Source organism: Rutidosis leptorrhynchoides, chromosome 10 (genome assembly GCF_046630445.1).
Source record: "Rutidosis leptorrhynchoides isolate AG116_Rl617_1_P2 chromosome 10, CSIRO_AGI_Rlap_v1, whole genome shotgun sequence".
NCBI lineage: Eukaryota > Viridiplantae > Streptophyta > Magnoliopsida > Asterales > Asteraceae > Rutidosis > Rutidosis leptorrhynchoides.
In genome coordinates this window covers 252,435,786-252,448,567 of record NC_092342.1, presented here as the reverse complement: position 1 = coordinate 252,448,567, position 12,782 = coordinate 252,435,786, and the positions used below count along the sequence as shown (strand labels likewise).

The following is a 12,782-nucleotide window of genomic DNA, read 5'->3' as shown; positions in this document are numbered from 1 at the left end:
CAAACTTTGGGACTGTAAATCCATCGTCTTTTTTGCAATTTTAGCATCTTACAAGTTTTGTTTTATAAAGTTCTAACTATTAAAGAAAAGTACATTTAAAATAGCTGAAAGCTTTTATTTAGTAAATTAATGGGTTAAATTACACTATTGTAGATATTTAATTAGATTACTCTATCAGCCATTAACCCCAACCAATTTTGAATCACAAACTACAATAATCTATGCAACATCTTTAAGATATCACTCAAAAGAACTTAAGTGAAGTAGTACAATAATTGTATCTTATAGCCTAGTGCAATGGGTCGGATTTTTAGTTAAGCATATATAAGGAAAGTATTTGATAAGGTGTAGGAGAGTGAGTCGTCACTAACCAGCTAGTATACATACATTACAAATATTATACAATAACAATAGATTATTTCCTTATAATGAAAAGTTTAATTAAAACTCGTACATACTGTAAATGTTCAAGAATAGAATAGAAATCTACTCTTGAAAGATTGAGGTAGCAAGACTTTGCTGCTAAAGATTAGAATAGCAAGACTTTGATGCTAAAGATTAAGATAGCAAGACTTTGTTGCTAAGTAGATTAGAATACATAATAAAAGTGTAGAATAGAAATAATTTGAAGGTTGGTTGTATTATTTGAAGATTTGTTATCTTATACAACTCTTGATTACAACTCCTATTTATAGGCTACAAAAAACTAACTTTCTTAACCTCTAAGAAAACTTAATAGGTAAGTATCACGAATATCGATAATTACTTAACAACTAAGGATACTAAAATATCTATGTATCCTTAATAGATAAGAATACTTAATGGATAAGAATCCTTAATGGATAAGAATCCTTAATGGATAAGAATACTTAATGACTAAGTATTCTTAATGGATAAGAATCCTTAATGGATAAGAATACTTAATGGTTAAGTATCCTTAATGGATAAGAATACTTAAAGACTAAGAATACTTAATAGCTAAGAAAACTTAATAGCTAAGTTTTCTTAGTAACTAAGTTTACATAACATAAGACAAATGTCTAATAACAATCTTAGATACACTAACACTCCTCCTTAAGATTTTTGTTGGACATCATAAGTCGAGTCTTCAATTGATCTAGCTTCATTCCCGTGAGAGACTTTGTAAGCTCTGCCAATTGATCATCAGAGGTGCAGTATTTCAACTTGACTTCTCTATTCTTCTCGGCTTCTCGAATAACATGATATTTGACATTGATGTGTTTTGTTCTTCCGTGTTGCACCAGATTCTCTGCTATAGCAATAGCAGATTTGTTATCACAAGAGATGATTGTTGGACTGTCTTGTGTAAGATCCAAGTCGAACAACAGCTTTCTTATCCAAACAGCATGGTTCATAGCAGCCGCGATTGCAATATATTCCGCCTCTGCAGTAGATTGTGCGACAACGCTTTGCTTTTTTGAGTTCCAGCAAAATGTACTTGAACTCCTCCTAAAATTATGATTCATCAAATAAGCGTCGATCTCAGAATACCACGCCTTTAGTGCTTTCTTTAGAACATAAAGTGCCTTATATTGTCTGTAAATTTTTTCTTCTTGACCAACTACTTTAAAGCCTTGAGGTTGCTTTACATAAATCTCCTCCTCAAGTTCAGTATTCAAAAATGCAGATTTCACATCAAGATAATGTATTTTCCAACTGTGTTGAACAGCTATAGCTATCAATAATTTGATCACGTCATGACGAGCAACTGGAGCGAAAGTCTCCCTAAAATTCACATCGGCAATTTGAGAATATCCTTTCGCTACTAACCTTGCTTTGTGTTTATGAACTGAACCATCAGGTTGAAACTTAGTTCTAAACACCCATTTGACACCTATTGCATTCTTACCCTTCGGCAAATCAACAAGCTTCCATGTTTCATTTTTCTTAATCATTTCAAGTTCTTCTTTCATGGCTTCATTCCATTCATCGTGTTTGGAAGCTTCAATATAACTTTCGGGCTCCATAACAACGTGATTACAAGACCCGTAAACATCATCATTTTTTCTAGTTGTCAAAACTTCAGTGTCAGTTGTGTCTTCCACATCAAATTCTGGATCATCAAAATGAGACTCTTTTTGGAGATTTGAAATAGAAGCTTCATTCTTTTTAACTTCTTTCATCTTCCAATCCCAATAAGCTCCTTTATCAGCAGTCACATATCTATTTTTGTAATTGACATGCGATGCCATGAACAAGTGTTCAGTTACTTCCTGATTTTCTTCAGAAACATTTGCCAACTGAAGTTCTTTGTTTGGCATTGATTTTTCTTTGTTCTACAATATTTCTCAATATGTCCAAACTTTTTACAAAAATTGCACTTAAAGTTTGGTTTATCTTTGAACCAACAATCAACTTCTTGATGATTCGTATTTTGACAAACTTTACATGGAGGGAAAGTACCTTTCTTTGATGTTGAAGAGGAGCTTCGTGAGTTTGAACTTTTATTTCCTTTATAATTTCCTCTCGTATATGTGTTTTGTCTTGAATTTCCAGCCTTGTTATTTTTGAAAGAAGCTTGAAAAGCACCTTCAACCTTTTCTTCGGATCTCATAGAGACCCTTTATTCTTGTGCTTGAAGCTTGCTGGTTAGTTCAGAAACTGTAAGCATGCTAACATCACAAGATTCTTCTATTGCGGAAATTTTGGCTTCAAACTTTTGAGGAACACTTATCATTATTTTCTCCACAACTTTCTGGTCTGAAATCTTATCACCATGAAGTCTAATTTGATTAACAACATTCATTATTCACGATGAATAATCTTTCACGAGTTCATCATCGTTCATTTTCAATAATTCAAACTCTCGTCTGAGAGTCAATAATCTGACAGCTTTTACTCTATCAGAACTTTCATAGGTATCTTGGATTTTATCCCACACAGCTTTTAGTGTGTCCAAGTCCATTATTGAGGTGAAAATTTGATCAGCAAGTCCTGAATGTAAACAGGTAAGTGCCTTATCTTTCTTCAGCAACTTTTCTTCATAATTTTTTAGTTGAGCAATAGTTGGGTTTGCTCTGAGTGCTGGAGGATCTTCATCAGTCTCTACAACCTTCCATAAACCTTGAGACTTCAAATATGTCTTCATCTTTACTGCCCAAATATGATAGCGCAACCCATTAAATGTTGAAATTGCTGGAGCAGTTGAACTAGATGTCATGTCTAGTCTAAAATTGTATTATCGTGAATATAGCAGCCCCTTAAGAAGAAAGCTCTGATACTACTGTAAATGTTCAAGAATAGAATAGAAATCTACTCTTGAAAGATTGAGGTAGCAAGACTTTGCTGCTAAAGATTAGAATAGCAAGACTTTGATGCTAAAGATTAAGATAGCAAGACTTTGTTGCTAAGTAGATTAGAATACATAATAAAAGTGTAGAATAGAAATAATTTAAAGGTTGGTTGTATTATTTGAAGATTTGTTATCTTATACAACTCTTGATTACAACTCCTATTTATAGGCTACAAAAAACTAACTTTCTTAATCTCTAAGAAAACTTAATAGGTAAGTATCACGAATATCGATAATTACTTAACAACTAAGGATACTAAAATATTTATATATCCTTAATGGATAAGAATACTTAATGGATAAGAATCCTTAATAGATAAGAATACTTAATGGCTAAGTATTCTTAATGGATAAGAATCATTAATTGATAAGAATACTTAATGGTTAAGTATCCTTAATGGATAAGAATACTTAAAGACTAAGAATACTTAATAGCTAAGAAAACTTAATAGCTAAGTTTTCTTAGTAACTAAGTTTACATAACATAAGACAAAAGTCTAATAACAATCTGAGATACACTAACACATACATTATAAATTATATATATTAAAGTGTAATGTCAACATATTCAGTTATATATAACCTCGCACAGAAAATAATGAAACATAATATGTAGATATTTTGTAAATAAGACCAATATTTTTCAATAAGTGACCTGTAATAACTCACGGATATTATTATTCATCTATACATCAATTATATGGTCTTCATTGTTTTGATTTTTGAAGTATCAAGCATCAATTCTGATTATTTTATAAACACTCAATCATTATATTATTTGGACTCAATTGATGCATTGAACATCATATTAAAAGCCTTCTTAATGCATATCCTGAACTTGTCAGGGTCTATTAGGCCTCTTTCGGTTCCTACCGCAACCCTTAGCTGGTCCATGTAACTCATTATCGTCACGGTAAGACTCTGTCAAAAAGTTACCGTACATTTTAGTTGAAGATATGGTGAAATTAAGTAATCTAAACTAATTAAATTTACTTCGGTTATTGATTAGTGATAAGAAATGGTACGTACCTGTGGAACATTGACCACCATAAAATACAAGCCTTTAATCGGTTGATTAGCGAGAGCCATTTTTTCAAGTGGTCCGATCAAATTTGTAACCCCCATGCTTGAATTCTTCAGTGTCCTATGAATGTACTTTGCTGTGGTCTTTACATGGCATCAATATAAAATTTCAGTATGTATTTCATTTTAATTATTAGAGATCTAGTGGTTGGAATCCTGAGTTCGTTGCAAGACGAGGTTCGAATCCTGTCTAGGACGAATATTTTGTGGTGAAACAGCCAGAGAGTAATCATGTTTAGGCTGCGTACATCAGAGTAGGTGGTCGGATTACTCGCTCTCTCGAGTAGTCCGAACAGCGTAAAACCTTCTACGTTATATCTTTTTGGTCTGTTGTAACCTTTACACCATAGTCACAGCTCAAGCCATAACCCCCTTCATTCTTTGCATCACTCTCATGATATCTAGTTCGCTATATATATTTTATATTTTTAATTTTTTAGAACGGTAGGAATCCTCTCATTTGCCACCCACGTACCCATTAGGAAGAAACTCCTCGCATCCATCGCGCAAAGCATACCCAGAATGCTTTAGGTTAACTGCTAGGCCCGCACAAAGTGAAGGATACCAGAGGCACAACCTTTGGAGAAAATCACCCCCCCCCCCGGGATTTGAACCTGCACCTATATTTTCAAGGATACATGCACACAAACAACTGAGGCTTTTTACCACTCAACAAATAGTTCGGTGGTGTTCGCCATATATATTTTTATGAAGGGTATTTGTATATTTGTGACCATTGTCTAGTTACGGGTTGATTATTTATTAGTTATAACAAGTAATGTTGATGTGATACTAACGAGCTACTAAGAAGTTCAGTTAAGTTAATTACGATAGAGATTAAACTTGGTTCAAATATTACTCTAAATTAAGCAATATGTAATTATTTGGGTCAATGCTTGAAAATCGGTGCTTTTTCAAAAATAGTATTGATAATTGCACTGATATCAGGTACCAGATCCATCCATTCAAACAGACATGTGGATCGGGCCGAATTCCTAAATGTGGATCGATTAAACCTACATGAGGATTTTTTAAGAGACGGGAATCGAACTCTCAACCTTAACCCCCGAATACTCAAGGTAAATAGAATGTACCACCGGGCCACTAAGGTGGGTACATGGGATCATGGAAGATCAATTTTATCATTTCTGAAACAATATTACTGTATATATAAGCAAACATACCTCAGGACCTTTGTATTTTCTTACGGATTCGAGTAGCGTGCCAATGAGATAAACAGCAGCTGAGTTTTTCTTTCTCTTGATGACATTTTGTGTTTCCTGGACGAATTTTAGCGTATTTAAAGATGGCTCGTGTTGGTTTAGTTTGGGCAACGGAACATGCAAGAAAGCAAACTGGTTGCCCCACAACTTTTGAGCTTCCTGATTTTGAACCATTTCATCAACTGATTTGTAACCACCAATGGATCTTGTGTTGAACAAAACTAATGCCGTTGGATTTGAATTTTTGGCTTCATCATTAGTTTCTTCCATATATAATCGAGTTCCCAGAAAGATCATTCCGGTAACTACATCATTTATCGTCTGCTCAACAATAAAATTATAATCGTAAGTAAACATGAGAAACACTTTCTTCTTTGATCCAAAATATAAAAGATTCTACATGTAAGACTTGAATATATGTAAACTTCTTGACATTTTGCTCTTTGTAAGTGATTATATGCATATATCAAATACAATATATTCCAAAGAGTAGTTAAATTTATACTCAAGATACATTTAAATATAAATATACATAAATACAAGTAGATCATAATAACAAAAACAAAACATAAAAAAACAATACAGCAATAACCAAGCTCTCAAATGCGAGCTATGAGAAGGTGCAACGTAAACATCATTTCTCCACCCTAGAGTAAAAGATCGAAAAGATGGGAAGTCGTTTTTTCTTCGCTCAACGGTTTAAAAATTTAAGGATGTATAGAAAAAGTCACGCCTCTTTATAGCGAAAGGCTGAGAGAATGCTTCCAGTAGGACCTCCGACTAATATATACAGTACTCCCTCCGTTCCAATTTAATACTCACAGACAAAAAACACACGGTCTAAGAAATGTTATCGTCACTTTGTACTTTTTGTTTACTTTTCTGTTTTACCCCTTACTTATATATATATATATATATATATATATATATATATATATATATATATATATATATATATATATATATATATATATATATATATTACATAGGATATATAAGAACTTTAACTTATTAGACGATGGATAACGCACCGTTTGTGGCCTCTATGCCACCTACGTGGCGTGAGAAACGCCCTACAAATGCCCGGAATGGAGCGTTTGTCTTGTGGCGTTTTTCGGCAGATTACGGAGAGGAGATATGGCGTGACAATGAGGTGACGAGTTGTGATTGGTTGATATTTAATCTCTCAAACTTTAATTTATTTACACCTCAAATACCAATCAAATTTCACAAACGCCCTTACAAAAGCCCCACATTACAACTCCACCATTTCCTTGCCATAGTCCAGTCATTAACTTATCCCAAAAAGTGCACCTTACCCATTCCACGTCACAATCACCATTGTCCGTGGTCTTATTCTTATCAGTATTTGAAAGCAGACTATTAAATTGAAAAATCACAAAAAAAAAAAAAAAAAAAAAAAAAAAAAAAAAGCCTAATAAATTGAGATTGAGAGAATAATAATATAGAATTTGCGCATAAACATGTGTATGCAATAAAAAAAATGGATACATACATGGGAAATAGATAAAATTGTATTATATATTTCATCAATCATAACTAAATGCTAGAGAATTGACAACTCCATCACATATTAGGATCATTATTTAATTTGCTTGTTATTTTATACCATTGTTATCAGTAAGTTGTAAGCTTGAGGCGACTTAATTTGGAGTTCTAATTTCATCATCTTTACTTTGAACATGCTTTTAGTTATTGAACAGGGTCATATTTAATACAGATACATATTTTACAAGTTCATAGTTGTTAGAAATGCAATGAATATTCAACAAAAGGTAGTTTAACCGTTTAACCTAACAAAATGAGGTAACCCCAAGGGGTTGGCTTGGTGGTAGGATGCTTGGAAAGTTCCAAAGGGACCCAAGTTCAATCCTCACTTGCTACACTTTGGGGGGCTTGCCTTTCAAAAAAAAAAAAAAAAAAAAAAAAAAAAAAAAAAAAAAAAAACCTAACAAAATGAGGTAGAAACATACCACTTGAAGGCTGCACTTAATTTTCTTAATTTGATCCAAAGAAAATGTCATTGTCGTTATATTAATTGGTCTAAACTCGACCCCTTCTTTGCCTGAACGTATTGGTGACTGATTATCTTCCAAGAAACTACTTTTCAAAACGCTCCATCCGAAATCCAAAACCGTATTTATTGCACCACTTAATGCCTGTGGTACAACACTCATGAAGCTTTTATTAATGGCACTGTCAACCTTGATGGATTTTTGAAAATTTGGAAATGTTAATGGGAGTGAAGGGTTATCTGCCTTTTGTAAACAAGAAAGAAGAGCACCCATGAGTGAAAAACCATCACCAAGTGCATGATGAAGCTTGAAAACAACACTTCCTGATGCATTGCTTGTTGGGTACTTAATTATATGAACTTCCCATAATGGCTTTGTTTGTGGGAGTCGCTCTGTTGTTATTATCGATAAGTACTCGTTGAAATAATTGTCGTAAGATTTAAGCGATAATCCTTTTGGAAAATTAGGAACAGTGATATGGTCTTCTACTTTCACTTCAACTCTCTTCCAATGTTTCCCTCCCTCTTCATCTTCAACCTGTTTATTTAATAAAATAAAAATTTGCAGATTTTTATTTATTAAATACTCATTCTGTCCCTATTTGGTTGTCCACTTGAGAATTGCATACACTTGAAGAAAAGTATAATGATTATCAGATTTCATTCTGACTCACTTAAACTATTTCTGATTGAATAAAAATGAAAGTGAACAATTGATTTGAAACATTTATCGGATTTCATTTTGACCCACTTAAACTATTTCTCATTGAACAGTTAATTTGAAACATTTAAACTAGAATAATGGACAATTTATTAGAGAGGGAGGGAATACCTACACTGCTACACATGGAAATTGGAAAGTTTATATTTTTGTAACTCAAAAATGGGTAATAATTAAGACTGGTAAATATAATTCACCTGTATGGGTCACAATCATAACATCAATCTAGTATCGCAAGAATATATAGTGATATGGAGGACCAGTGAGGAATATTTAGATGTATATTTTTATATATATATGAGCACTGTTTTGCAACTTTTTGGGTCACTAAGTGGTACGGAGTACTTCACGGCGTCTTTGGGCATAGGTAACATAGGCAACTGCCTAGGGCCCAAAAATTTGAAGGGCCCAAAATTCTTAATATATATACAATTGTCGAATATTTAAGTAAATTAAATAAAATATTGTCGAATAAATATTTAATAAAAAAAAATTTGTTACGGCTGTCTTGAAAACTTCTTTCGTATTGATAAATTTTTAATATAATCTTTTTATTTGTATTAAAAAAATTTAACGTGTATTAAGGTCTATTTTTATTTTCACTTAGGGCCTCAAATTGTAGAGACGGCCATGTACTTCACCAAACAAAATTAAACAACGCACCACAATATATACATGAAAATGGATCGAAATCAAGAATAGAATAACCAACATCTCCTACAAACTCTAGATGTATAAAATAAATATATATTATATCTACTATGGGTTTAAACTCAAGACCTTTGATTATCACTTAGATACCTGACAATCTATAAATACAGGAGAGAAAAAGGACAACATTTTGGTTTGCTTTAAAATATCCATTTACCATTTTTCAACCAAATCATGTACTAACAAATATCAATAGATCATCAGTATTTATGACGGTGGTAATTGTTGAAGATAATCAGTAAATGTGTGCACTACCAACGTCCTACATCGGAAATCAAAAGAAATTAATGTGTGCATCTAGGCACCTAAAACCTCTTTATATTACCAATTGGTTTTAGAGTACCAGGGAAATAATGAGCTTATATGTAGGACATGTTGTTGGGCTTAAAGTGATCCTACCGTAATAACCTACGAGAAGAAGTAGTTTACCATAATGGAAGAGAAACGAGGATTGATTGGAAGAAAGACATCGTTAATGAGTGCAAGACTCGAAGAATCATTGATGGGATTCTCAAACTCCAAGACAGCAATCACAGAAATCGAAAGCACCGAGCTGTTAAAGTACTGTGCCGTTGGGCTGACCGGTTCCGACCTTTCCAACGCTTCCCCTCTTCCTACCTTCACCCTCAACGCCATTTTAGTATATATTTCAGCTCACTAATTTGCTGCTAAATTCTATGATAATATATTCTGCAACTTACTACTACTCTGTACCCTTAGGTCTTTTGACTTGCCTTTTTCATGTATCTGTGTGTTAGTATAGCTTATAGATTGTGCATTTGATCTGAATTTAAGGATTTATGTATGGTATATATAGTAGTCTAATACTGTAACAGTTAAGTGTGCCCCATGCATATTAGGTGCCGTCTAATTAAGGCCTTACACTTACCATATTACATTTCATTAACCGAGTCGTTTGCATATGCTATGCACATTCTTCCTTGTTAAAATAAAGACATCTTTACTCTTCAACGCTTGTGGTATTCCTGAACTTATCATCAAGCCATCCAAAGATTTAGACCATTTGGAGTGGTGATGAGGTGATGAGGCGTGATGGAGTGTTTTTGTGGAGTATAGTGCTGATTTGGCGGAGGTGATGGGGCGTGATGGAGTGTTTTTGTGGGGTATAGTGTTGATTTAGCAAAGGTGATGGCGTGATGGAGTTTGTAGTGATGAGCGCGATGGTTGTGTGATGAGTTAAATTGGTCCCACTTTTTAATTATTTTTCATTTTAGCTTGGTTTATTTTTTTTTTACTTGTTTGTTTTTTTATAAAAAATATTACATACTTAAATAATAAAAATTTATAAAAACACACTTAAATTAATAAAAAGCAAACCATTACAATTTATAAAAGTCCTAAAAATTAAAAATTACGATAATTAAAAAATTCTAATACAATTACTTTATTAAATTCCTAGAACTTAAAACGTACGTTTATAATAAAAGATAAATTACTTGTCATCACTTGAAAACTCGATATAACCTTTGTATTTCTCGGTCATCTTTTTCTTAAACCTTAAAGCGGATTTCCTTTCTTTCGGATCGGCGATATATGCTAAATTAAGTTTAAATAATTTTATGACTTCCATTGCCGATCGTGTTCGTACTTCATCTACAATTGCATCCATAACACTGTTTCACCTCTCTACGTCTTTGTCCTTTTTGTCGGACCATTGCGAAGCCAACTCGTCGAATCTTGAAGAGTTGGAAGAGTTCGTACCACGTGATGAAGAACCCGCATCAGACGAACCGGATTTTTTAGCAGCCTTCTTTGATCGTTCTCTTCCCATTGGACGTTGAATCGCATCGTCTCCAAATAGCTCCTGGAGGTTGGTTAACCGATCTTCCCCGAGATTGATTGTTTGGTTTTCGCCAACCACATCATCGTCTTCATCTTCGAGTTCAAGTTGCGAACCTCTTCTTCTACGCACACCACTTCCACCAATTGCAGGTGGTGTATACCACTTCGGCTTCCTCTTCAAGAATTCCCAAACATCCTTGTAAGCCCACGGCTTCGTTACCCGTTGTTGCCATTTTTGCACCGTTAAATTATACACGTTTTCTTCGTTTCGACCGCTACGCCTTAGGTTACGTTCTTCTTCATTATATAAGGCAGTAAAATCTTTGCACGCCTTATCCATATGATGCCATTTCCCACTTAATTGATCGTCATTTCGTAAATAACCGGAATCGTTACTGTTAAACTTATTACGAATTTTACCCCAAAATGCCGAACCTCTTTGTGAGTTACCATGAATACCATCTTCCGAACAATCAATCCAACATGACGCCAACCAAATTTCTTCGGGTGGAGTCCATAATTTTTTATTTTGTGGTTCTTTCGCAACCTCTTTTCCTTTTCGTTTATGACTTGTACGGACCCGAACTTGTGGTTGTTGACTTCCACCACGAGTTTCTTCTACTTCTTTGTTATTTAAAGGTGTAAAAGTTTGTTTTGTTTGTGTCAATGGTTGCGTATTTGGAAGTTGAAATGGTATAACACCGGGTTGCGAGTAATGGGAAAATTGTGATGATAATTGTTGTTGATATGTGTAACATCCCGCCTTTTTCTGTTTACTTTTCCGTTTACTTATTTAAAGTCCGTTATATGTTTATAACATCTCCCGTTGATACGCGTTTTAAATTATCTCGTTTAGGTAATTCACGCACCCGAATGAAACTTGAAGGACCAAACTTGCCAAATGACCAAACCTTTGACTAGGTCAAAGTGGTCAAATCATCCTCATCCATTCATCACTCCTCTTTCATCTTTACTACTTCCTCCATTTTCTCTCAACACCCAATTTTAAAGAATCATCATCCAAATCCGAGCTAGCGGGTGTTTTGTAAAACAAATTACATTTTTGGAATCCTTGCAACTTCCTCTTCGATTCTATACCGATTTCATTACATTTGGGTAACTTTCTAAAATCACTAGATTTTGTGTTCTTAATGTTTTTAACTTATAAAGTTGTTAGTTAGTGTCTATGGCTCAAGTCTAAAATGAATATATGATTTATATGCTCGATCTCGTTGTTTTAGTGTAACTAGCATGAACATGAAAAGTGTGTGTTTGATTTCGAGTTTTGGATGATTTAAATGTTGTTGTTATGATAAAGTGCAAGTATTAAATGTGTTCTTAGTATCACTACCTTCAATTTGATGTGTAGGTTGCTTTAGAAAACTTCATGAACTTGATTATTAATTTTGGTGAATTTGGGCTAGGGTTTGATGAACTTGAAATGGACTTTTGATGCTTTGAATGACATGAGATGTTATTAGTAAGTGTTAGGTTGTATTGTATGCTTGATTACCTATGAAATGACGTATTGTATGTAGGTAGTAAGTTTCCGAATCATTGATTTGCATTTATGAGCTTGAATGTCATTAATGTTGAGCATTCAATGTGATTTTGGTTGTTGTAAGTGGTAGATTGATTGATGAAATGTGCTTGGTTGTTTTCATTGTCAAAATACCTTTCCGATGATATAAAATACATGTTATAAATGTTTGCGGATCATAAATTGTGTTTGGTTGCGTTTTGGTTCGTGCACTTGTGTGTTTTCAGCATAGCAGACCTGTATACCAATCTGGACGCCGTCCAGATTATTGGACGCCGTCCAGGCCTTCAATACTGGACGCCGTCCAGTCATTTTGGACGCCGTCCAGTTTGCCTATCAGGGGACTGTCCAAC

General features: G+C 33.8%; 1 protein-coding gene across 1 annotated transcript; it reads right to left on the bottom strand.

The window, feature by feature from the left end:
- Positions 1–3,908: 3,908 nt before the first annotated feature.
- Positions 3,909–9,851, bottom strand: LOC139872673 (wax ester synthase/diacylglycerol acyltransferase 4-like). Its single transcript, XM_071860603.1, has 5 exons — positions 9,516–9,851; positions 7,614–8,192; positions 5,581–5,940; positions 4,343–4,480; positions 3,909–4,234 (listed from the first exon to the last, which is right to left on the bottom strand). The coding sequence occupies exons 1-5, from the start codon at positions 9,720–9,722 to the stop codon at positions 4,088–4,090; spliced, it is 1,431 nt and encodes a 476-aa protein (XP_071716704.1). The 5' UTR covers positions 9,723–9,851; the 3' UTR covers positions 3,909–4,087.
- Positions 9,852–12,782: the final 2,931 nt, after the last annotated feature.